Source organism: Furipterus horrens, unplaced genomic scaffold (assembly GCF_987537825.1).
Source record: "Furipterus horrens unplaced genomic scaffold, mFurHor1.1.pri manual_scaffold_8, whole genome shotgun sequence".
Classification (NCBI taxonomy): domain Eukaryota; kingdom Metazoa; phylum Chordata; class Mammalia; order Chiroptera; family Furipteridae; genus Furipterus; species Furipterus horrens.
In genome coordinates, this window is record NW_028327178.1 from 51425450 (window position 1) to 51452458 (window position 27009).

At 41.6% G+C, this 27009-nt stretch overlaps 1 protein-coding gene and 2 pseudogenes across 2 annotated transcripts in view; all 3 read left to right on the top strand.

Moving 5' to 3' along the window:
- Positions 1-2753: 2753 nt before the first annotated feature.
- Positions 2754-27009, top strand: part of RAB31 (RAB31, member RAS oncogene family) — a 170218-nt gene continuing 145962 nt past the window's right edge. The window contains exon 1 of one of the 2 annotated variants that reach the window (XM_090285813.1): positions 2754-2975. In XM_090285813.1, coding sequence (XP_090141939.1) covers positions 2937-2975 — 39 coding nt within the window. In that variant the 5' untranslated portion in view covers positions 2754-2936. The remainder of the gene's footprint in view (positions 2976-27009) is intronic. The other variant, XM_090285814.1, reaches the window with a different exon arrangement.
- On the top strand, positions 7390-7785 carry LOC150002894 (prefoldin subunit 4 pseudogene; annotated as a pseudogene).
- LOC150002895 (ubiquitin-like FUBI-ribosomal protein eS30 fusion protein pseudogene) lies at positions 19385-20919 on the top strand (annotated as a pseudogene).

A 27009-nucleotide genomic window follows, 5' to 3' on the forward strand; every position in this document is an offset into this window, starting at 1 on the left:
AGAGACCCACAAAATTGCAGGCTTTTAAAAATAGCATATGAAGCCACAGTCCTTTCTAGAAAAGTTCTAGGTAGATTGAAATAAAAAGATTTATTTCATTACTTTTACTAAAAGCATTTTTTCTTGTCATTAAAAAACCCTGGTGATACAGAGATGATGCTCACTCAATTTATGGGTACCTCTCATGTAAACAGATAATTACATTTGTGTATCTGTTTAGACTCTTACTTCTTGTAAAAAGGATTTAGTTGCTAATTATTTATGTTCAGTAAATGCTAAGAAAAGTGGGAGCAGAGTATGGGAAAGCTCAGGGGTAGACTTTCCTAAGGAGATGAAATTTGAGCAGGTCTTTGAAAAGTGATAGGGTTTCACCAGATGGGCAGAGAAGAGGCTAGCTTGGGCAAGGTACACTGAAGAGTTTGGATTTCTTCTTGTATGGCACCACTGAAGACTTTAAAGCAGTAGAAAAACAGAAATCTGAATTAGTACAATGACCTCATAAGAAAAACTTGCATGTTCTATTATTTTATTTGATAAATTCTCAGTTATGTACCATTGGCTTTTTATCCCTGCTTAAGTTGTATTAGAACCTCTTCATATTTTCAGAAAATTCCAGAGGAGTCAGGACAGGCCCTTTACTATAGTAATCATAGAGTATAATAGCAGTCACAGAAGACATGCTTTTAAAAAGTTGAGAGCTACCCAGGACCTGTCACTCCCAAATATGTCTCATAGCAGTCCTCATCCCTCCTTCCTAGTGAGAGCCAATGTGTCACTTTGGTTTGATCATGCAGACCAGGTTTTTCATGAGACCAGTTTTTAAGTCCCTAAGGGTGACCTGGCTGAAGAGAGAGTATAAACCCAGGAAGGTGGTCTGATTGACATAGGATGATCACTTGGTAAAGCAGAGCACTTGGTTTGATCAGAATGAGACACAAATGAGATGATTTTTAATAAGGTTGGGGGTAGAGGTGGTGATGGACAAACAGACTAGAGTGATTTTTGGGAAGAGCGGTGGCTGGATAAGGGACTGTTTCATGAAAGCCTAGAAACCACAAAAGCATCCCCAAAACTTAGGCTAATGTTGAAGAGAGTGGAATAAGAAGAATCTTGAAGACGAGTAAGGGAGTGGAATAAAAATTTTGTTGGATTTTGTTGTTGTTGTTGTTGTCTGGGAATGGTCCTTTCCTCGGCAACTAATTGCAATTTATGAATTCCCACTCAACCCATAGGATGTAGGTAATGGAAAAGGCTTCCACACTGGTTTGACCAGCTTTTGGGAAGCGAGAAGAAAGGCCAAAGGGAAGTGCTTCTACATGGAGATTCAAGTTATACTTCCATGGATGACCTAGAAGCTAGGGAAGGCTGTTGAAAGCCCTTGGTCAAAGAGTTGCTTTGCCATGCTGCTTCCCAACTGTGTAGCACTTGCTCTCTCCCTGCAAATCTGAGGACAGTGAGGTATTGTTTCCAGGGCTGGGTAATTCTGGACAGGCCTCTTTTCACTCTGCCCACATAGAAGACTGTCCTTACTTTGGACATTAAACCAAGGACTGATACTGATACAATAATCTCCATGTTGAATAAGCCCTATATCTTGTCCATGGCTACTTTTGAACAGTTTAGTCCAGATTTGTGTGAATGAGCCTGCACCTGTCAAGGGAAAGCCCCTGCTGTTCTGGGGAATTTAATTGCCAATTGTCTGTTTTGTGGCCAGTTTTGACTCCAGCTTCTAGGATTTCCTCCCTGGAAGCCATGATTCAGAAGTCCCCATTGTGTGTGGGAACAAAGCCAAATAATCAAGGTAGGTTGTCTACTGGGGGAATGGAATTGTCTTTGATCAAAGCTGGCAAGTCTGGAAAGAGGCCTGTGAGTTTGGGGTAGGGAATGGATTTTTTTTTTTTTTTAACATTTCCAATTGGAAATGCTGATGAATTTTCAGGTTAGTTAGGTATGTCCAAAAAAGCTAACATTTCTATGGTAGCAACAAATAAAGTCGTCTGATGAGGGACACTTGGCTATGCATGGAGAAGAAAAGATGGTAGATCCACAGGCACCCTTTGCCTGTCTCCAGCCAGAACCTCTTTTTATTTCCATGTTAAGGAAGATGCAGAAGATCTGCCTGGAGCTACATATTTCTAACTAGAGTTCTGAGCGCTGGGCGTCTGGTCTGCCCAGGCAAGTTGTAGCATTTTTTATACTGAGCAAGGCAGCTTGCTCTGTAGAATGTGTTTCCTTTTCAGACCCTGCATGCTTGTTTTGGAGGGGGGAATAGAATACTGCTTCGAGCACCATTTTCAACTACATACAGAAAAAATGAACTCAGGGCTGAGAGCAAAGAGCTCTCTAATGCTCACAATTGTCTCACGCTTGGCTTCATCTCTGCCGGGAACCTATAATGTTATTTAACGATGGAACATACACACACAGACTCCGAAGTGCTCCCATATAAAGTGACCTCGGCTGACAGCATCCACTTTTCAGATGAGGAAAGGAATAGTCAGTGATGTAGCCAGTCGTGGGGCCAAGTCTCCCCATGGCTAGCCCTGTTTTTCTTCCACCCACGGGCATTGCACCGGGTCGGGGCTGGAAAGGCAGATGTCAGAGGGGGATCTGTCGAACCGGCTGTAGCTGCTTAGCTGGCCTGAAGTAAGAGGCATTGCCAGGACCGCCGCAGGTCCCAGGGCGCTGACGCACTCCAGGGGCGTTCCTGGGTGCTGGGGGGCCTAAGAGGTCAGACCCGAACCCGGGAGGAGCCGGCCGGCGTCCACGTGACCGACCGCGGCAGGGCTGGAGGCCCAGAAATAGCAGTGGTGGCTGTTCCGCCAGCAGGCGCCGTGAGGGAAAGGCGGAGACTGGAGGACGCTGGGTCGGCGTGGGCGCAGCGCGGCCGGGGCCCCGGAGGATGCTGAGCCCCTGCCCGGACCGGCCCCGAGCTCATGATGGCGATACGGGAGCTCAAAGTGTGCCTTCTCGGGGTGAGTCCTCCGCCGCCATTCTCCGGGGACACCTTCTTCTCTACGCCCCCCTCATCCGTGTGCCTCTCGCATCCCCGCACCCTTCTCGTCCTTGTGCCCCTCAGTCTTCGTGCCCCCTTTTGTCCCCGCGAACTCCTGGTTCCTTTTGGTTCGTGCGCCCTCCTTTTCTACTGCGTTCCTTTTCTACCGTGTCCACTTCCTCCCGCCCCACTCGTCCGTGCGCCTCCGCGGTCCCCAGCGGTGTTCTACTCCATGCGCCCCCGTCGTCCCGTCACCCTGCGTGCCCCATAGCCCCTCGTCTCCTGCCGTCCTTGGGCCATGCGCCCCGCTGTCCCCGTGCGCCTGTCTTCCCCCTTTCTCTCTTGTCCAACCCTACTGAGGTCCGGCTCCGAGCCTGCTCCGGAGCTTTCTCGACTTGTTCCATCACTGGCTAGTTGGCTTCCCGGGATTTGCTCGGGCATCGCTGCACGGGGGGCACGGGCAGGGTCGGTATGGGGCTGAGGCTGGGGCCGGGCGGCCGAGACCCTCCACTGGAACTAGAAGATCTCCTGGTCCCGGCCCCTCTGGCCATGGAGGACTTTTCCCTTCTCCTTTGATAATTTCCTTCCGGCGGAAACTTTTAAGTTACTCGGCTAAGGCTCCGAAGTTCTCTTTTGCCTCCCGGGAGCAATTGGTTTATTCACTTTTTAAACAGAAAGGCCTGCTAGGGATGGGAAAGAGTGCGGGGATGACCGGGGTGGAAGGTGAAAAAGTACTGTAGAGTGTTGCGCCTCGAAAACTTTTGTGCCCCGGATAAAATCAGGATGAGAAAGTCCTTTCCTATCCTCAGTTCCTCTTCCAAACTGGGTTTTTCTTAGCCTAGAGAAAGGTGAAAGGAGCCAGAGACAAAGGCAAACACCCAAGGGCAGACCTTTGAAAACTGCCCCAGGGAGCTTAGAGAATGTTAAAGAGTCATTTCATTTTGGGGGGACAAACATCAATTTCCAGAATTACTGCTTTTGAAAGAGCTGGTTTTAAGTTGTATTTTCAGTAGCCTTTGGCATTGATATGTAGTTGTGCTGCCCTTAGAAAATCTCCCAAGAAAACCATTTCCTAGAAAAACAGCAACCAGGAGGGTAGACTTGTTCTTACTTGTCTCAAAGAAATGCTAACTGGTCTGTCAAGATGGATGTACAGGAAGCTTATGAAAAGGAAATGATTCTAGGTTAGGATTGAAATAGATCAAATGGAGTGTCCAGGCTCCATCTAGGCTCTTCTGGAATCTTTGATAGGACCCTGTTCTTGACTGTCTGCCATGGTTGTCCATTGCCAGAACTCTCATTTCTACTGGACTGCCTTGTTCTTCTAGAATTCCAGGGCATCTGGCAAACTCCTTGTGACTCCTGCACAAACTTCCCCAGTGTCTCCGCCCCTTGGCTGGCGCGGCCACCGTTGGAATCTGAATAGGATGCTGCTCTGGTCTTCCTCTGTTGACCCTATCGTTGTTGCAGGGGTGGGTTTCACTGTCTGCCAGTCTCTGTAATGTAGTCCAGACATCAATTCCAGGAATCCCATGTTTTCCTTGTGAGGAGTCATTCCAGACTCTTAGAAGACCTTCCAAGACTTTGAAGAAATGCTGTTTCCCAGGAAATCAAGAGGTACCTCTGACACGTGTTGTGTGTGTCAGGATTGGTTTTGGGAATAAATGAAGTAGGAAATATTTTACCCTTTCCTCCTCTCTTTTGTTATCTGCTTAGGTGGCACAGGCCCTGCCCCATCACAGGAATTATTTTCAAGTTCACTGCTTGATAAGTCTATATTATTCTACAAGAAAATGGATCAGGTGGAAGAGTTCTGTACCAGGAGGCAGCAAACTTGGGTTCTCATTCTCTTCCACTCACTAGCTGTGCAGTTTTGGACAAGTATCTCAGTCACCTCATCTATAAAATGGATATAATAACATCTTCCATTTTAAGGCGGAGGACTATGCCAGATGATCTCCTTAGATATATTTCAGGGTGACAATTAGGAAGCCTGGGAGATGAGAAAGCTGAAAGAAATCCCTTTATTTCTTTTTCTCTTATCTCTGAGGATGAAACACATTCTTAGTGGCTTCCTGGACACAATGCCTCACCTTGTTTGCTAGTTTTTTTTGCAGTGACTCTGTTGGTATAGGAGTTTAAGCTTGGAAAAGGAGAAGAGTGCCAAACAAGAGAAGGAAGATGTTTCTGGGCAAACAGAGACTTTGAAGGGCCATTCATATCACACTGCTTTTATGGCCATTTTTTGTTTTTGTTTTTGAGAGTGGCTCTGGATCTTAGTCTTGTTTACGTCAGAGAATGTCTCATTTGAAAGGGCAATGACCTTATTATATTTGTTAACTCCTCCAGTTTCGCTGGTCCTGTCTTGGGCAAGATGTTTGTGACAGGCTATATATTCTCAACTGCTCACCCAAATAAGGCAATTCTTTGGCGGGGGAGAGGATTTGGGTGAGGACAAAGCCATTGTAAGTAATTATCTTGGGTTTGTTCTCTTGATTTGAGAGAGAAGTCTATGAGCAGTGGCTGGACGTTTGAAAGTCCAAAAGTCCTTTCAAACATTTAACAGGAACCCCAAGATCCTTTGCTCTTTGTGCCAGGAGGTCTGTGAAGTCTTGCATATGGCTAGCAGCAAGCTTCCTGTTTTTTAGCCACTGCCACACCTCCCTGAAGTCTCAGTATAACCAAGACCATAGCAGCCATACCCTCTCTTGGGATCACTCTGTTGGGCCCCCTTGAGAAGGTGATGGAAAATGCTGGCCTCTTACCTGGACTCTTGCTGCCTTGCTGGAAAGGTTGAGGGGCTGTCTTTTTGTGCCATTTTTGACCCTTATTGCTTAGTGATTACTTGAGGATGTGCTTCCCAAGGTTGTTTCAGGCATGGACAGAGCAGACTTTTCTCACTCTTAGCTGTAGTCTTTCGCTTGCATTGTGGGGTCAGAGGGTCCTGACAGGAAAGTCATTTGCAGCAGGTGGAAGTGAGAGTGGACTAGATGGCATGTCTTTTTCACTTGTACCTGTGCCTTTCAGAGCCTGATGTTACGGTACGTCTGATCTTACTTCTTTTGACAATTGCACCCAGATGGAATTGACAGCAGTCTGTAGAATGTTCTCTGAATGCTTTGTGCTATTGGAAAAACCGAGGACTCAAGCCCATTGGGTTTCTTTAAGCTTCCTGTTACAAATTCTTTGCTCTTATTTTTATTATGGGTGTACTTCTCTATGTTTATCCCAAAGCTGTTGTGAGTGACCTTTCTTGGGATAAGTTGGGCCATCCATGGAAGCTAACCATGCAAGAGGGTGTGCTTGACAGGGGTCCTTGATGGACACCTAGGACCCCATTAGTCTCCTTGCCAGTAGAGTGCCAATTGTCCCACCCTGTAATTTCAACTAGTATTATAAAACATGTAGCTTAAAAACAGCAAAATATGTGTTTTTACAAAAACTTAAAAACAATATCGAGGCAGCAGCTGTTCCAACCCCAAAGATGGAAAGCTTCCCAGTATGCATTTTTAACACATATGACCCTGTAGCGAAATGCAAGAGGAGAGAAAGAGAAGAGAGGAGGAAGAGGAGAGAAGGAAGAGGTAAAAAGGAGGAGGAGGAAGAGAGAATCTTTTTATTGTTATTTCTTATGGGTGTGTATGTGCATACACTTAAAAACTGCTTCTGAGTGGATTTCCAGAGATTTATATTTGGACTTTGGTTCTCTTGACAACAATTTAGAGATTTCTGCCACTTCCTCAACAGCTGAGTGGCATGATTAAGAGACAATTGAAGACGTCTCTACTTCTGATAAGGAGCTTGGTGATGCATCTCTTTTGGCCTTGTTGGAATCTGTATGGTGGTCCATCATCGAGAAGTCAAATACTTGGGATTTGGTGTGGCATCTGAGCAGTGGGGGTTTCAGATACCTATGCACGGGACCTTCACATGTAAGAGCTATGTGGTTCTTGAGGTCACTCAAGAGTGGAACAGATTTCTGCTCACAGTAAGGCAGATCAGTCGGAGCAGTGAAACCACAAATGGACTGCTTTGAGCAAGAGAGAGCCCCTTGGTACTGCAAGTACTCAATAAGGTTACATGAATTTGTTAGGGTCATTGTTGAAAGAATGAATGCCTCGTAAGGGGAGTACTAGGCTAGGCAACCGTCACATTTGCTTTCCAAGTCTGAGATTCTGTTAACATACACATTTTTTTTCTTTCTCAAAAACTAGCATTTCTCTTGGGGGTGAGAGGGTATGCAGAAAGGCTAGCAATGTAATATATTTATTTTTACCACACCCAATTCCTTTACTAAATTGAACTCCTTGTGGAAAGTGTGATTCAGCATTGGTAGTGCTGGGTAGAGAATAAATGTAAATGATATAGGCCTTGCACCATGGTCCAGTCCTAAGATGGCTACCACCACAAAGAAGGTGGCTGCAGAAGATGCCAATCTTATTTTTGAAAATTAACAAAAGATAAACAGATCTGCATGGAAAACAAACAGAATCACAGAACAGAAGGAAGAATTAGTTGTAAAAAACAACTCAAAACTTTAGAAGATGCTTTTAAGGACATCATGCGTGTAGGTGATGACTGCTTAATGATACCTTATGATATTGGTGATATTTTCATTAGCCATTCTCAAGAAGAAGCACAAGAAACATTAGAAGAAGCAAAGAAACATTTGCAAGAAGAAACTGATGTCTTAGAATCCAGAATGAAATCAGAAGGTGACAGCAGATTTGAGAGTTCAGTTACATGCAAAATTTGGGAGCAACATAAACCTTGAAACTGATGAAAGTTAAATATTTTATATATATTTTTTATCCTCATCCAAAGACATGGTTATTGATTTTAGAGAAAAGGGAAGGGAAGGGGAGAAACATCAATGTGAGAGACAAACATCAATCAGTTGCCTCCCTTATGCACCCCAACCAGAGGTTGAACCTGCAATCTAGGCATGTGGCGTGACCAGGAATCTTTCAGTTTATGGGAAGGTGCTCCAACTAACTGAGCCACACCCACAAGGGCTATAATACTTTCAAAGTTTTGTTCAATAAACTTCAATATTGTTTAAATGATAATTTCACTTCAATGATATGGAAAGCAAAACTTAAAAAAAAATTGTATTTATTTAATGCAAACTTGCCTATTTTCACATCTTATTTATTTTATATTTTAAAAGACGACAGTATTTACATATTTTGCATAACAATTATATCAAGTGTAGGGGTTTTATGTTATGTTATTTTAAGGAAAACCAAAAAAGATATAATGGGATGTCTTCCCAGCAGTGCCCAGCATATAGTAATCCTGAGCCAGGCTGATGGAGTGCACCCTGGTCCCTTTGTTCTCTTCTGTTCGGGATCAGCATCAATGCAGCTCTCCTTCTGATTCCAGAGCTCAAAGCTTCTCTGATGTGTATATCAGAATCATTTGTGGAGCATTTTCAAAGTTCTTGTGGTCCCTCTCCATTCTTTTGTCTATAGCTGTCAGGCCTATGGCCCTCCTTAACCCTACCCTGACTCAATGTCACTGTTTTACGGAGTATGTTGTATTCCTTAGGTCTGTTCCAAGGCAATAGCCATCGGAAAATAAAACACTTTATATTTTAAGGTGCTAGGACATAAAAAGATTTTGAGTCCATGAATTAGGAAAGGTCTTCAAATTTAATTGTCTAACACATTAAGCTAATTTTAATGCTTACAGGTCTGTGCAACTATTACACTTTCATTTGTCTTAGTTTTTATAGTTTATAATATGTGTTTGAAAATGTAATAGTCATTCCTTCACTCAGCCATTCACCATTTATTGAGTGCTGCTTTCATGTCAGGAGCTGTGGGTGGTGGAAGTAGACAGGAGAGCTGTGACGCTGTCTTCAAAGAGTGCTCTGCCTTTCCCATTCCTGGGCTGACTGCTCTCCTGTTGATCCCACTGTCTCGCTAATATGAGTTCTTTTATTTTTAACCTCCCATTTCCCATGCTTTATTTTAAAAAATTTCAAAACAGTTGAAAGAGTAGTACAGTGAATGTCTAGACTTCTCACCTAGATTCAGTAGGGATAACATTTGCCACTCTTGCTTTCTCTTTCTTTCTCTCTGTAATGTATCTAAATAATACTATTTTTTTTCTGAACTATCTGAAATTAAATTGCAAACATTATTACACTTCACCTCTAAATACTTCACTATATATATTTTAGGAAAAAGGACATTTTCCTGCACAACTGTAATAGCATTAACACACAGATACAACAAATTTTTCAATTGTCCACAAATATCCTTAATAAGTATATAAAAAATCCAGGTTCCAGTCAGAGATAATGTATTTATTTTCTTGGCTTGTCATGTCTCTCATCTAAAATAGTTCCTCTTCTTTTTTTCCACCACCATCACATTGGTATTTTTGCAGAATCCAGGCCAGTTGTTTTGTAGAAAGTCCCAAAATCTTAGTCTGCTTGCTTGCTTGCTCATTGCTTCTTTGGGTTAAGTGTTTTGATGAGAAGATAACATATGTGGTGTTGAATGATCTTATTTTTTATATGCTCATGTATAATATTAAAATATTCTTTCCCATTTACTTTTGTGGCATGTCTGAACAAAACAGGCAAAGGGCTTTGACCTTGTAAAACTTAAATTTTAGCAGGAAGCTGGGGAAAATGAATTATATAGCCTGTCTTAAGGTTTTATATGGAAAAAAGACATGATAGAGCTGAGTGATGAGGGGCACATGGCCTCTGGCAGCTGGGGATCGGGTATGATTAGGGACCAGATTGGAAAATCACCACTCATTTACCCAGGAGCTGACTTTGGTTCTTCATATTCAGTTCCACGGCATGGTCCCTGAGCTGCTAAGAGTCATATATGTCCGAAGGAGCCAGAGTTGTATTTCTTTCTTCTTCTTTTAAATATATTTATTGATTTTAGAGAGAAAGGAAGAGAAACACTGATGTGAGGGAAAAACATCGATGATTGTTCTCCATACGTTATCAAACCCCCAACATTTTGGTGTATGGGACAACACTCCAACCAAGTGAGCCACACTGACCAAGGCTGGAGTTTTCTCTCTTGTTGCCTAACTTTGTCAGCAGAAATCAGAAAAAGGAAAGTGCTATTTAGTGTCAGTGCCATTGAATGAGTTTCTCACTGTGGAATCTTCCATTTCGATGAGTCTTTTTTTAAAAGTACATTTTATTGATTATGCTTTTAGAGTTGTCCTAATATTTCCCCCTTTGGCCCCTCTGCCAGCACCCCCTTTCCTCTAGCAATTCCCCCCTTAGTTCATGTCCATGGGTCGTGCATATAAGTTCTTTAGTTTCTCCATTTCCTGTATTATTCTTAACATCCTCCTGTCTGTTTTGTACCAACCGATTATGCTTCTTCATCCCTGTATCATTTCCCCATTTCTCCCCATCCCCCTACCCCCTGATAACCCTCCAAATGATCTCTGTATCTTTGATTCTGTTCCTGTTCTGTTTGTTTGCTTAGTTTGTTCTGTTTTTTTTAATTCAGTTGTTGATAGTTGTGAGTTTGTTTTCATTTTTATGTTCATGTTTTGGTCTTCTTTTTCTTAAATAAGTCACTTTAACATTTCATGAAATAATGGCTAGGTGATGATGAACTCCTTGGCTTTACCTTGTCTGGGAAGCACTTTATCTGCCCTTCCATTCTAAATGATAGGTTTGCTGGATAGAGCAATCTAGGTTGTAGGTCCTTGCTTTTCATCACTTTGAATACTTCTTGCCAGTTCCTTCTTGCCTTCAAAGTTTCTTTTCAGAAATCAGCTGACAGTCTTATAGGAACTCCTTTGTAGGTAACTCTTCTTTTTTTTTTTTTTTTTTTTTGCTGCTTTAAAATTCTCTCTTTATCTTTGACCTTTGGTATTTTTATTATGATATGTCTTGGTGTGGTCCTCTTTGGGTGCAACTTATTTGGGATTCTCTGTGCTTCCTGGACTTGGATGTCTATTTCCCTCACTAAATTTGGGAAGTTTTCTTTCATTATTTTTTTTCAAACAAGTTTTCAATTTCTTGCTCTTCCTCTTCTCCTCTGGCACCCCTATGATTTGGATGTTGGCATGCTTACAGTTGACCCAGAGCTTTCTAATCCTCTCCACATTTTTTTCAATTTTTGTTTCCCCATTCTATACTGGGTGACTCTTTTTTTCTTCCTTATGTTCCAAATCATTGATTTGAACCCCGTTTTTTTTTCCCTTCACCTTTGGTTTTGTGTGGATTTTCCTTCGTTTCATTTAGCATAACCTTCACTTCTTCCCTTATGTGTTTGCCATCCTCAAGCATATCTGTCAAGTCCATGAGCATCTTTATTACCAGTGTTTTGAACTCTATGTCTGTTAGGTTGCTTATCTTCTTGTCTCTTAATTCTCCCACTGGAACCTTGATCCATTCCCCCTTTTGGGCCATACTTCTCTGTCTCCTCATCTTGACAGGATCCTGTGTTTGTTTGCCTCTGTGTCTTAGGTAGAGCTGTCACACCTTTACATTGTAAGGTGTGGAGCCTTAGGTATTCATCAATTTGGGCAACCCATTTAACCACATTGTGGCAGTGTGTGTGGGGGGAGGGGTCAGAGAGGGAACAATGCTGCTTGCTCAGCACTCGCCCCTTTTCCAGGCACTTCTCCCACTTCCGTGTGGGACTGGCGCCTCTCTAGCTGTTGTCCTGGCCATTGTTCCCAGAGTAGGTGTGTCTGCGGATGTTCTAGGACCGTGGGGGCCCTTTAAACAAGTGGACTCTACTGAGAGGCTGGCAGTTTTTTCCTCCACCCCAACCCGCCCTGGTTTGCAGTCAGAAGCAATGACGCTTTATTTTACCCCGGCACTGGAGCCATGAGCTGCGGGGTCTGGTCTGGTGCTGGGAGCATTCCCTGGGTGTCCCTTTTAAAAATGTGTGACTGCACTTTCTGCCGGCCTGCTGCTGCCACCACCACACTGCGTCCTCTCTGCCCTGGCTCCGCCCCTCCTAGCGGTCTGGATGAGTATTTCTTCTTTATATCTTTGTTTGTTGGGCTTCTTTGCAGCTCAATTTTCTGGAATTTATGGTTGTCTCTAGTTTTGAGGTAGTTGTATTCCTTCTTAGTTGTGGAGGGAGACTCAGCGTTTCTGTATAGGCCTCCATCTTGGCTGAAGTCCTCACCAGTGTTTTGAACTCTGCATCTGATAGGTTGGCTGTCTCCATTTCATTTAGTTCTTTTTCTAGAGTTTTGTTCCTTTATTTCATTTGGGCCATATTTCTTTGTCTCCTCAATTTGGCAGCCTTCCTGTGTTTGTTTCTATGTATTAGGTAGAACTGCTTTGACTCCTTGTCTTAATGCGCCTGTTAAGTTATGTGGGGCTGAGCCTTAGATATTTCCCAAGATGGGGCAACCTGCTTTACCACTTTGTGGCTTTATGTTGGGGGAGGGGTTGGAGAGAGAATAATGCTGTTGCCTCTCTTCTGGAGGTTTGCCCAGTACTTGCCCCATTTCCAGTCACTTCAGTTACTTCACCCACTTCCTGTATGTGACTGGCGCCCTTCCAGCTGGTGGTGGTTTCTAGAGTGGGTTGGTTTTTGTATGTCCTAAGTCCATCTAGGCCCTTTAAGTGTACTCTCCTGAGAAGCTGGCAGTTTCATCTGCCACCCCAACCCCCAGTTGTTTTTACAGCCAAAAGTTATGGGACTTTATCTTCCTGGAACTGTAACCCTAGGCTCTGTGTTTTGGCCTGGGGCTGGGATTGCTTGCTCCCAAGGTACCATATGTGAATGTGGGACCACGCATTCCACTGCTGCTGCCACCTCTCCATGCCACACCATGTCTCCTTGCCTCTCCAACCGAACTCCGCATATCTGCCCCTCCTACCTGTGTGGATGAATGTGACTTCCTTAAATCCTTAGTTGCCAGACTTCCATACCATTTGATTTTTTGGCAGTTCTGTGTGTTATTCATTTATTTATTTTTCGAGGTTAGTTTTAATTCTAGTGGTTGCACGAGGAGGCGAAGCATGTCTACCTACACCTCCATCTTGACTGAATGTCCTCGATGAGTCTTTTTCTGATATATTTACTTACTCCTGATGCCTCAGACCTGCTTCTCTTTCACTGGAGGTCATGAAGTTACGTTCTGCTTGCTCAGAATTAATCCAGAGGGTAGCCTAGGCTAATTTTAGTTCCCCCAGATGCTCCTAGAAGACTTGGGTTATCAGAAGATTGAATGGGTCCTGCAAGAGAGCAAGTAGGGCCTAGGGGAAATCACTTTCCTCCCATTTTCTCATCTTGAACAAGATACCAGTAAGCTGGATCCTTTTTGTATCAGCAGTATTTGTTTATCTAGGAAAAAAAAAAAGATTTCTGAATGCTCCAGTATTACTTGCTTTCTGTTCTCATGGAATCACTAATCTAATTAGGGTCTGCAAATCGAATGTGTCATTCTTAATAAGTGCCTCCATCAAAGACTCCTCTGGAAGAGAAGGGGAGGTAGAGAGAGACAGAGACAGAGAGGAGAAGAGGAGAGACAGAGAAAGCAGAACATAAGTAAAGGAGAGCACAGAGAGAGGGAGGGAGGAAGGAAGGGAGACACACACACAGTATCACATAAAACCTGCTCTTTGCTGGATTGGGGAAAGAGTGAACTGTTCCTGAGCCCCCACCCCCCAACCCCCCATTAGACTATTAGCCAGGGCATTTACATTTATGGCAGTCTTAAGCTTAATTTATAAAGTCTTCTTTAAAAAAGTCTCATAGCATCATACTACATACTTTATAGATTTTTCATTTTTAGGAACTCAAATATTTTCTAAACTTTTTCATAACAAACGTCTAGAAGGCTATTTTTTCATTATAAAGTAATTTAATTTTGAATCTAATTATGAGGCAAGTGAAATGATTAAGTAATAAAATGATAAATGTTGGTTTTTGTTTGAGATCACAAACACAAGGAATACAGGGTGATGTCTTTAACATCCTTAATAATAACATATATATTGGATAATTGTACCAACTTGCTGATGTCTTATTTTCCTCTGGTTAGTTCATAACACTGCAGGCGTGAAGAAATTATCTTGCCTGCCCTCCTTTGCCTCATGTCTCACCTCTGCCCATAGCTCTTCTTCTTTCCCTGTATTTTGTTTTACATTCAGACAACTGCTTTTTAAATTTTATGACTAACATCGAGCTCACCATCCTGCCCCACTTCTTCTGAGATGTCTGTGTTCTTTTCTGCCCTGCAGGATCATTTTCTTCCACAATTTTAATTTGTTTTCTTATTTTCTTCACTTCTCATCGATGAATCATCAGCCTGTCCTCCTTTTAAAGAGGCATCCATGGCTTAGTTCTGACAGGAAAATGTTTCTAATTCTGCTTTTCACTGGCTCCCCCTCATGGAGCAGGAAGCATGCTCAACTCCACATAGGGACTTTCCTTCTGCTGCCAGTGACCCAGCCAGGAGAGTAATGCAGGCAGTTTTTGTTCTAAAAACAACAAAAATGGGTCTGTATAAAGTAAATGAAGATTTAACGGCTGGTTTCTGTGCTGCAAGGGATGACTAGAGATGTGTGGCTGCCATGTGGTCAGAGGCAGATTAAGGTCGATTGAGGCTCCAGGCGCAAAAGAAAATATTGGGCCCCTTAAAACAAAGAGAGACAGGGAAAATAAAAATACATTGTTTGTGGGGCTCTTCAGAAGTAGGGGCCCTGGGCGCCCGCCATTAAATCTGCCTCTGCATGTGGTAGGCTCTCAATTTCCTGTAAAGGAGAGACTCTGTCCTGGAGGTACACAGCCCAGCAGGGTACTTGGTCTGCTAAGGCATAAATGGGAAAGGTCAAGTAACAGCACCAGACAACCCAGTGGGATGTTACACGACATTTGCCAAAAGTTCCTAAGATGAGGGCTGATGGAATTTGGGGGTGGCTAAGGAGGGCTTGTGTGTGCTTCCTGAGAATGCCTAATGACTAGTTTGACTGCAGAAGAGGGAAATGTTTGGAAGGGGAAGGAGTGGCTCTATTTACATTATGCACAAATAGGTTCTGAAAAGACTCAAATGTCCAAGTGGTTGTGCAAGTGGGAGAGGGGCTGATTTGTGCTTACAACTAACTTACCTTTCTCTCTTGCTTTTCCGTTTTGACTTATTTAGTGTGCATGCATTACTGGGGTAATATAAAACTGATAAAAATTATTGCAGGATCCAAGGAGATATTTGATAGGTAAATCTTCATCTGGTTATCTGTGGAAATAACTGATAATGGAAGTGGAATGTAAGCTTGGATCAGAATGTAAAGGGCCTGTGAAAGTTTATACCCCAGCGTAGTGAAATGACAGGTGTCATCAATAGGGCATAGACTTTGAATGGCTTATCAGGTAGCACTGTGCTTTTATTTGTGCAGGTCATTACTTGGGCTCTCTATTCCATTATGGGACTGTAGCAACTTCTGTTTGGGGTGTGGTTTGTGACCTTTTCATTGGTGGGTACTATGGCTTTCTCACAATTTTCTAATCTAGTATGTTTCAAAATGGGATCTAGGGAAATTATGGGTCTGCCGATCTGTACTGTGGGATCTGCAGGCTTTTTCTGCCTGTTCATTTCAATGCTTTTCTTTGAAAAATAAATAAAATTACATCCTGGATCTTCCAGGTGATCATCCTATAACGAAACTGTGTCACAACTTTAAAGCCCATTAAAACTGACTAATGAGAAAAGAACTGAAGCAGTTAGTACAGAAATAATGCATTGGGACTGTGCAAACACCAGGTGGTTCCATAGCACATGCCACAGGTATTTACCAAGTACCTCAGGTTGGGCATACAGCAAGCCACAAAACAGACCTATAATTCCTGATCTCATGGAACTGACATTTTGGGAGAGGAACAGACATAAATACCTAATATGATAGATGGATGTTGATAAATGCTATGGAGAAAGCAAGCAGAGAGGGGCTTAGGAGTGCTGGTTGGGAGGTTGTGGCTTTAAATACAAGCTTGAGAAAGGCCTTGTAACAGAACCCTTGGGCTGCTTCGATTGAAACAGAACCCACGGGCTGTTTAGTTAGGGGCCCGATTGCCTGCCGCCAGAATTATAACTCTGAATACCAGAGTTTGGTGAAAAGAAAAAGAATTGTTTATTTACACATAGTCCTGCCTCCCCCTCCCAGACCTGGCCAGTCTTAGGAAAGTCAGAAACACCGTTTCCCTACTTCCTAAGCACAGTTCAGCTTTACCAGTAGCTGCCAATCACTCAGTTCTGATTGGGGAGGTCCTTTCTGTGCTGTGGTGCCCTCCAGCTCTCAATGCAGGACCGCCTGGATTCTCAGTCTCCTTGTAAACTGCCTTCTTCCTGCAAACCGCATGGATCTCTTCTCCTTCTCAAAGCAGCCTGGGAAGAGCCTCTTCTTAAAGCAGCCTGGAGATCCCTTCTCCAAGCCAGATGGAGGGAGCCCACAAGAGCCAGAGAGTGAGGGTGTGAGGGCCAGAGAGAGCCTGAGGGAGAGAGCCTCCTAGAGCCAGAGCCAGCCCCCAAAAGTATGTCCCCAGCTGCTTCTCTTCCTCCCTGCCTCCTCTCTCTCCCTGCGTCCTCTCACGCAGTGGGTGTTGCAAACAGTTCTGACCATTCACAGAACCCTAGGTAGGCTCTGTCTGCTTCTTCCATACTAGCCCACAGTCCAAGATCCCTCCCATCTTCCTGAGTCTTGGAAGTAAAGCAGATCTTTGCAACAATGTATCCAGTCACTAGCTCTAGGCATGCAAGGGCATCCTGAAAGCTGCTTCCTGCTCCCTATCTCCCAGCGGCAAACTCTGGGGTTTGTTTTTGGACTCCCCTGTTTCTGTAACAGCCTCACTGAGAGGCCTTGGAGCAAAGACAAACAGATAATATTTTGTTTTTCCCTCACACACTTCACTGGTGCAGAGCTCTTCTTTAACATGGACAAATTTTGGTCTGTTGAGGCCTGATAAACTCTGCTGACCTCACCCTGATGACTGCCTGAGGCCCTGCTCCACCACTGAGGTTTATAGGCACATGGCAGGTGGCAGTTAGACTTGGTATATCCTGGGATATATGCTGAGTGACCTCAGATCCAGAACTTGCACTGAGTTTGAACCTAAATCAATATGATGAACACTTGCCACTATCTGGTGACTCACTGAGAACCTACCTCATGCAACTCTTGTACTGCCAGAGGGTTTTTCAGTGACTGAGCCTAACAGGCAACCAGCAGGTAGAGGAAGGCAAAGGCAGATATTGGGTTTCTTTGGGCCTTCTGCTGACCTGCCTCTGGGCCCAGTGCTGGTAAAAGCCATCCTTGGTGGACAACTTGATCCTCCCTATGCACATCCACAGCCACAGACCGTGGATTGCTTCATAGCTCCAAACAGATTACCCAGGGCCAGTCACAGGCAGTGTCTGACATTGGACTGCAATGGAGTCCCTCCCAAGAGGTCCCAGAACCAACACACCCAGTGGCCAGCTTCAAACAACATCAGAGCAAGATCTAATTAGCTACACAGTGGCATATCCAAAGGTAGATCTTGGCAGGCACCAAAACCTACTGAGGTGAATTCTACTTTGTGTGTTCAGTACCTACACAGCAGCTCATAGATAGTGGTCAGGGTTGATCTTCACAGTCAGCCCATCCTGAGGGTCTACCCCAGGCATGAACAGGCCAATAGTATTCAAAGCTCAATTACAACAGGAGGACCCACATAACCACACAAGGGACATTCCTGGAGCACCCAGGTCAGAGGATCAGGGAGACTGTGTCACTGGGTCCCACAGACAACTACTACATAAGGCCACCTTACCAAGACTGGGAGTCATAGCAGATCTACCTAATACATTAAAACAAACACAAAGAGACAGCCAATATGGGGAGACAAAGAAACATGACTCAAATGAAAGAACAGGAGGAATCTCCAGAAAAAGAGCTAGTTGAGAATGAGGGAAGCAATTTATCAGATATAGAGTGAGGGGGAAAAATGGTTGTAAGGTAGCTCAAGGAACTTAGTGAGAACTACAACAGGTATTTAAAAAATCACATAGAATCTCTAACAAAGAACTAATCAGAAATGAATATTACAATATCAGAAATGAAGACTACACTAGAAGAAATAAACAGGTTGGATGAAGCAGAGGATCAGATCGGTGATCTGGAAGACAAGGTAGTAGAAAACACCTAATCAGAGCAGCAAAAAGAAAAACCAAATTTAAAAAATGAGGATAGTTTAAAGGGCCTTTGGAACAACATGAAATGTAACAACGTCTGTGTCATAGGGGTACCAGAAGAAGAAGAGAGAGAGCAAGGGATCAAGAACCTATGTGAAGAAATAACCACTATAGCCCTGCCAGTGTGACTCAGTTGGTTAGGCAACTTCCTGCAGACTGAAAGGTTGCTGGTTCGATTCCCAGTCATAGGACATACCTGAGTTGCGGATTTGATCCCAGGTCGAGATGCATATGGAAAGTGGCCAGTTGATGTTACTCTCTCATATCAATGTTTCTCTCCCTCTCTTTCTTCCTCCCTTCTCCTTTCTCTTAAGATAAAAATAGATAAATAAAATAAAGGAAATAACCACTGAAAACTTTCCTAACCTGGTGAAAGAAGAAAAAGAAAAAGACACAAAAGTTCAGGAAGTCAAGTGTCCCAAATATGATGAACCCAAAGAAGCCCACACCAAGGTACATCGCAATTAAAATGGCAAAAGACAAAGAGATAATCTTAAAAGCTGTGAGAGAAAATCAGTTAGTTACGTACAAGGGAGCTTTCATGAGATTGTTAACTTATTTCTCAACAGAAACATTTCAGGCCAGAAGGGATTGATGTGAAATACTTCTAAGTGATGAAAAGCCTGGACCTACAACCAATACTACTTTTCCCAGCAAGGCTATTCATTGAAAACTGAAGGGGAAACAAAAAGCTTCCCAGATAAGAAAAAGTTAAAGGAGTTCATTACCACCAAACCAGTATTACAAAAAAAAATGTTAGAGGGTCTTCTCTAAGAAGAAGACGCACACACACAAAACAGTAACATAGTTATAAAGAATAAAATGTCAATAAATACATACCTATCAATAATTACTTTAAATGTAAATGGATTAAATGCTCCAACCAAAAGATATAGGGTAGTTGAATGGATAAGAACATAAGACCCATATATATGCTGTCTACAAGGGGCCCACCTCAGACTGAAGATACACACTGACAAAACATAAAGGGATAGAAAAAAATATTTCATGCAAATGGAAAGAAAAGAGACTAGGGTAGCAATACTTATATCTGACAACGTAGACTTTAAAACAAAGTCTATAGTAAGAGTTAAAGGACACTACATAATGATAAAAGGATCAATTCAACAAGAAGATATAACCCTTGTAAACATTTATGCACCTAACATAGGGGCACCTAAATAGATAAAGCAAATCTAGATGGACATAAAGGGTGAGATTGATAGTAATACAGTCATAGTAGGAGATTTTAACACCCCATTGACATCAGTGGATAGATCTTCCAGACAAAAGCTACAAGGAAACAGAGGCCTTAAATACACACTAGACCAATGGGTTTTATTGATATCTTTAGAGCATTTTCACCCCAAGGCAGCAGAATATACATTCACGTGCACATGGAACGTTTTCTAGGAGAGACCATACAGTAGGCCACAAAACAAGTCTCAATAAATTTTAAAAGATTTAAATAATATCAAGCATCTTTTGGGACCACAATATTATAGAACTAGAAATCAATCACAAGGGAAAAACTGAAAAACACACAAAGACATGGAGGCTAAATAACATGTTACTAAACACTAAATGGGTTAACAATGAGATCAAGGAAGAAATCAAAAGATACCTTGAAAACAAATGAAAATGATAACACAACAGCCCCAAATCTATGGGACATAGGAAAAGCAGTCCTAACAGTTAAATTGATAGCATTACAAGACCACCTCAAGAAACAAGAAAAATCTCAAATAAAAAATCTAACTTTACATTTAAAGGAACTAGAAAAAGAACAACAAACAAAGCCCAAAGTAAGTAGAAGAATGGAAATAATAAAGATCAGAGCAGGAATAAATAAATTTATATAAAGTAAAAACAACAACAACAGAAGAGCAATAAAACCAAGAACTGTTTTTTTTTTTTTTTTTTTAAGATAAACAAGATTGACAAACTTTTAACCGGCCTCAATAAGAAAAAAAAGAGGACCCAAATAAATAAAAACAGAAAGGAAAAAGGAAAAGTAACACCTGACACCAAAGAAATGCAAGGGATTGTAAGAAACTATTACATACAACTATATGCCAAGTAATTGGAATATCTGAACAAAATGGATAAATTCCTAGAAACACACTTTTTCAAAATGGAATCAGGAAGAATCAGAAAATCTGAATGGAGCAATTATAACGAATAAGACTGAAGCAGTGATCAAAAACTTTCCACAAATAAAATTCCTGGAACATATGGCTTCACAGGTGAATTTTACCAAACATTGAAAGAAGAACTAACACCTATCCTCAAACTATTCCAAAAAATTCAAGGGGAAGGCAATTCAGTCACTGACATTCACCTTTTTGTCTGCACCCGGGAGCTACACACCCTTGAGGTTACTTGTCAGGAGAATGTTGACCAGATCAAGGCTCATGTAGCCTTGTTGGAGGGCATTGCTCCAGAAGATCAAGTTGTGCTTCTGACAGGCATGCCCCTAGAGGATGAGGCCACCTTGGGCAAGTGTGAGGTGGAGGCTTTGATCACTTTGGAAGTAGTTGGCTGCATGCCTAGAGATAAAGTCCTTGATTCCCTGGCTTGTGCTGGGAAAATAAGAGGTCAGACCCCCAATGTGGCCAAATAGGAGAAAGAGAAGAATACTGGCCAGGCCAAACCAAAGGAGGCAGTACTAGAGGCACTTTGTCAATGTTGTGCCCACCTTTGGCAAGAGGAAGGGCCCCAATGCCAAGCCTTAAATCTATATAATCCTGGCTTTCTCAAATAAAGTCACTTAGCTTAGTCAAAAAAAAAAAAAAAAAAAAATTCAAGAGGAGGAAAGACTCCCAAGCTCATTTTACCTGGCCAGTATTATCCTAATTCCAAAACCAGATAAAGACACTACAAAGAAAGAAAATTATAGGTCACTATCCCTGATGAATACAGATGCTAAAACCCCTGAACAAAATATTAGCAAACCAGATCCAGCAATACATTAAAGAGATCATACACTATGATCAACTGGAATTTATTCCGGGGATACAAGTTTGGTACAATATCTGCAAATTAATAAATGTCATACATTACATAAACAAAATGAAGGATAAAAACCACATGATCATATCAATAGATGCAGGAAAATGCATTTGATAAAATACAGCACCCATTTATGATAAAAAACACTCAGCAAAATGGGACTAGAGGGAGCATACCTCAATGTATATGAAAAAGCCACAGCCAACATCATACTCAATAGGCAAAAACTATAAGCATTTTCCGTAAGATTGGGAATAAGACAATGATGTCTGCTTTCATCACTCTTATTCAATGTTATACTGGAAGACCTAGCCACAGCAATAAGAGAAGATTAAATAAAAGGCATCCAAATTGGAAAGAAAAAGTAAAACTGTCTTTATTTGCAGATGACATGATACTGTATATAGAGAACCCTAAAGATTCCACCAAAAGACGACTAGACCTGATAAATGAATTCAGTAAAGTAGCAGGATACAAAATAAATATTCAGAAATCAACAATGAACTATCAGAAAGGGAAACTAAGAAAACAATCTCATTTAAAATTGTATCACAAAATACCTTGGATAAATTTAACCAAGGAGGTAAAAGACTGGTACTCACAAAATTATAAGACAATGAAGAAAGAAATTGAAAGAAGATACAAATAAGTGGAAGCATATACTGTGTTCATGGATAGGAAGAACTTAACATCATTAAAATGTCCATACTACCCCAAAACAATCTCTAGATTCAATGTGATTCCTATCGAGATACCAATGGTATATTTCACAGAACTAGAACAAATATTCTAAAAATTTATGGACCCACCAAAGACCTGGGATAGCTACAGCAATCTTGAGAAAAAAGGACAAAGTTGGAGGTTGGAGTAGTAATGCTACCTGATATCAAACTATACTGCTAGGCCATAGTAATCAAACCAGCATGGGACTAGCATAAAAACAGGCACACAGATCAATGGAACAGAACTGAGAGCTCAGAAATAAACCCACACCTATGTAATCAATAAATATTCAACAAAAGACCGCTAGCTGCTGTGGCTCAGTGGACTGTGAACCAAAAGATTGCCAGTTCAGTTCCCAGTCAGAGCACACGCTTGGGTTATGGGTTAGGTCCTTTGTTGTGGGCATTCAAGAGGCAACTGATCGATGTTTCTCTCCCTCTCTTTCTTCCTCCCTTCTCCTCTCTAAAAATAAAATAAGACTCTTAAAAATTACCTGACAAAGGAAGCAAGAACCTACAATGGGATAAATATGGTCTGTTCAGTAAGTGGTGGGAAAATTGGACAGATGTGCATAATAATGAAATTAGACCACCTTCTTACACCGTATACAAGAATAAATCTAAAATGGATTAAAAACTTATATGTAAGACTTGAAACCGTAAAAATTCTAGAACATATAGGCAGTAAAATATCAGACATCACTCAGAGCAATATTTTTTCTGATATGTCTCCTCAGGCAAGGGAAACAAAAGGAAAAAAAAAAGGGAATACATCAAACTAAAAAGTTTTTTTCACAGCAGAGGAAATCAGCAAATGAAAAGAACCCACTGAGTGGGAGAACATATTTGCCAATGATACATCTAATAAGAGTTTAATATCCAAAATTTATAAAAAACTCATACTACTCAACACCAAAAAAACAAACAATCCAAATAAAAATGGTCAAAGGACCTGAATAGACACTTCTCCACAGAAGACATATAGATGTCAGACAGACATATGAAAAGTTGCTCAACATCACTAATCATCAGAGAAATGCAAATTAAAACCACAATGAGATATCACCTCACAATAAATAAGCAAACAACAACTGTTGGAGAGGATGTGGCGAAAAGCAAACCCTTGTCCACTATTGGTGAAAATGCAGATTGATGCAGCCACTGTGAGCAACAGTATGAAGTTTCCTCAAAAAATTGAAAACAGAAGTGCTTTATGCCCACTGCTGGGAATATATCCAAAGAAACCTGAAACACTAATGAAAGAATATATATACCCCTATGTTCATTGCAGCATTACTTACAATAGCTAAGATTTGAAAGCAGTCCAAGTGCCCATCACTAGATGAGCAGATAAAAAAGCTGTGGTACATTTACACAATGGAATACTACTCAGTTGTAAAAAAGGAAATCTTACTTTTTACAATAGCAGGGATGGACCTGGAGACTGTTATGCCAAGTGAAATAAGCCAGTCCAAGAAAGACATATACCATATAATCTCACTTATATATGGAATCTAATGAACAAAGTAAAATAACAAACCGAATAGAAACAGAGTCAGATACAGAAAACAGAATGACAGCTGTCAGAGGTTGGGGGGACATTGTCAGCTGGGTGAAAGAGATGAAGGGATTAAGAAAAAAAAAAAAACCCAACTCATAGACAACAGTATGATGAGCACCAGAGGGAAAGGGGCTGCAGAGAGGGAGTTAGAAGAGGGTAAAGGGGACTAAATGATGATGAAGGAGACTTGACTTTGGTGGTGAACACACAATACAATATACAGATGTTTTATAGAATTGTACACCTAAAACCTATATAATTTTATTAACTGTTACCCCATTAAATTAAGTAAAAATTTAAAAAAAACCAACAACAAATATGGATCAATAAGCAAAGTAGAAAGCAAAATTGGGACATTGAATGAAGTATAAGGGAATGGTCTCAGACAGAGGAAACAAGATAAAACACCTACCACAGGTCTCAGAGGAGGAAAACAATACAAAAAGGGAGAGAGAGAGAATTTATATTTGGGCTCTCTCAACAGAGGGAACCCTAAGGCTGGGGTAGAAGGGGCTTGCCTGGGAGTTTGAGGACCTGCAGACAGACCAGTGTGGCTGGAGCAGAGTGACCACTGGGAAGAGAGCAGAAGGTGATTTGGGGCCTGATTACGTGGGGTCTGGTGGTCCAGTTTAGGAATTGTGACATATCCTGGGAATCCAATGGGGAAGCCATTGAACATTTTCATGTGGGGGAGTGACAGTATCTGACTTTTATGAGGATCTCCCTAGCAGCCATGTGAAAGGTGGACAGTGATCACAGGAGTATGCACGCAAGGGCGCTAGCCAGGAAGGGACTGCTGCTACCATCAGCCCGGTGGGAGGCCAGGTCATGGTGACTTCCCCCGGAGTACAGCAGCCTGGGTGGTGAGTGAGGTTCCTCTTGGGCTGTTTGGGGTCCCACCTGGACTATTTTGAAGGTCGAAACAGAAGCTTTGCCCATAGATTGTGAGTGGAGTGTGGTGACATGGCACATGGTGACAGAGTGTGCTGGCCTCAGAATCCAGCACAGCCCTGAGCTGTTTCAAATTAGCAGGGCAGCATTGTCCATCATGCTAGTCTAATGCTAATTTGAATGTTACTGGATTTATAGTTGAGTTTGCATTTAATTTATTTTATTTTGTTGTTTTACAATAGCATAAACAGTTCGTGTAAATTTTCATTATTTGTACATATTTACACAATAATTAAAATCTATATTAGGCCTTTGGATTGCTTTTTCCCTTAAACAAGCCTGTTGAGTCTTAAAATGGGGGGCAAAACACGACTCTAAACACTCAGGTCAGCCATGGCTAATGGAGGCTTTTATTCCCTAATGAAGTATCAGTGTTGGCAGGACTCTGGGAAAGGAAGGCTGCATTTGATCATCAGTCCCTGGGCACCACCAGGTGGAATGTGGAGGTATGTCCTGAGCTATGCCGAGTGTCGGCCTGAGATGCTGTTCCCCAAGTAGCAGGCCCCAACTCTGTAGTCTTACTGCTTTTTCTGATGTGACACATCTAATGGACAACCTTGAAAATCCTATACTCTTCCATGGATATACCTAGATTCTGTTGAAACCTCAGATATATGTGACAAAATAAAGCAAATTATGCACTTGCTTTTATAAAATGTCCTTCTCATGAAGAAATTATTTATAGAAGCATGTGAGTCATGAACTCAGTTATTTCAAGATCTTCCAACACAATTCAGTTTAAAAGGAATTATTAATAAATATAATATGTATAATTTTTAAAGACCTCTATTTAAAGGTGAGTTGCATTATTTTTTTTGAGTTGTGTTATTTCTAGACCTCCGTCTCACAGATTAATCTTAGTAAGATAACCTACTATATAATACTGTACAATAAAAATGTAAATATTTAAAAATATTATCAAAGTTATAATTGATATAATTTACTCAACAGGCTATGTTGCTGCTATTAACATGATTGTATTATTGCACACTTCACTTGTGGGGGCCCTGTGCTTTTTATTTGTTTATCATAACTATTGTGTCACAACCAAATGGACACATCTTTGTTCTTATGAGTGGAGTGTGAGGGAAGTGTGTCGTCTTCATATGTCTTTGACTTCCTCCTCATTAAAAGAAATACAGGAATTAAAAACTCATACGCACTATAATAATTTGTAATTGCCCCTACCCCTAATCACGACATCAGTAATAGTTGAGGATTGCTGTATAGTCCTGGAATTGAAGCCAAAACTTACTCTGTTCTTTTCCAATCAAGAAAGCACTTCAGAATGCCTTTGTTTAAGAAGGACATCCCTATGCAAATGAGCTGGAACTCACTCTAGTTTATGAGTATCACTGTAATTAGAGCAGCTGACATGCGTCAACACTAATGCTGAGTGTTTTAGTTATCCATTACTGCATAAGCAAACCACCACAGACTTACTGGTTTAAAATAACAATTTCTTTTTCTTTTTCACAGTGCTGTGGGTTGACTGGGCTCAGATGGGCAGTTCTTGGTTGGGGTTTCTTATGTTGTTTCAGTCAGATGGTAGCTGGGCTGGACCCATCTGAGGCTTCCTCACTCACATGCCTGGTCCTTGGTGTGGAGTGGCTGTATCAGCTGACACTAACCAGGAATCTCTCTCCATGTGGTCTCTCCACACAGTTAGCTTGGGCTTCTTCATAGCATGGATTCTCAGGGCACTTAGACTTGATACCTAGGGGCTTACTCTTTCTAGAGCAAGTGTTCTAAGAACCGTGGGTGGAAGCTAAAAAGCTTATCGAGACCTACCCTTACAGATCCCAGAATGTCGTATCTGCCACATTTTATTAATCAAGCAAATAACTAAGGCCAGCCCAGAAGCAAAGGCAGGAGAATTAGACTTTATGTATGAATGAAAGAAATGGCCAGAATTTATGGCCATCTTTTATCGCTTCTACTAAATAAATGGTGATTTCTGTTATTATTGCCATCTTACTGATGAGGAAACTGAAGCTCAGGGGGTTGAGTAACATGTACAAAGACTCACTGCTAATAAATGATGCTTTGAGGATTAGAACTAGCTTTGTAGGACTGCTAAACCCAATGCATATACCCTCCTTGCTGTGTAGCAAACTTTGTTGTTAGTCATAAATTACTTGTTCACAACCAGCATATAATAGTGAGGGCACTTCTGGATCAATAGGCTAGGATTTTAAAAATGTAAAAGATCTTGTATTAATAATAATTTGATAATCTGGTTGAATAATTTGAACCAGGTATGAAGTACTTCCATGGGAGAAAAAGAGGCAAATTCCCACTATGTCAGGGTCTTGGGCAGGTTTTTTTGTTTTTCACTTCTGGGAATACATTAGATGTGAAGAGGCAAAGTGCTATATCGGGGGAGGTTGGATGTTCGTAACAATAAGAAGGCCCTAATAATAAATTTATTACAACACTAATGCACGATAGCAGTGACAACCAAACAATACCTTGTATTTGTTTAGCATTTTACAGTGCAGTGTGCTGTCCGTATGCTGTTTCATTTAATCCTCAGACCTTATGTGGCAGGCATTTTGTCTCTACTTGCAGGTGTGAGA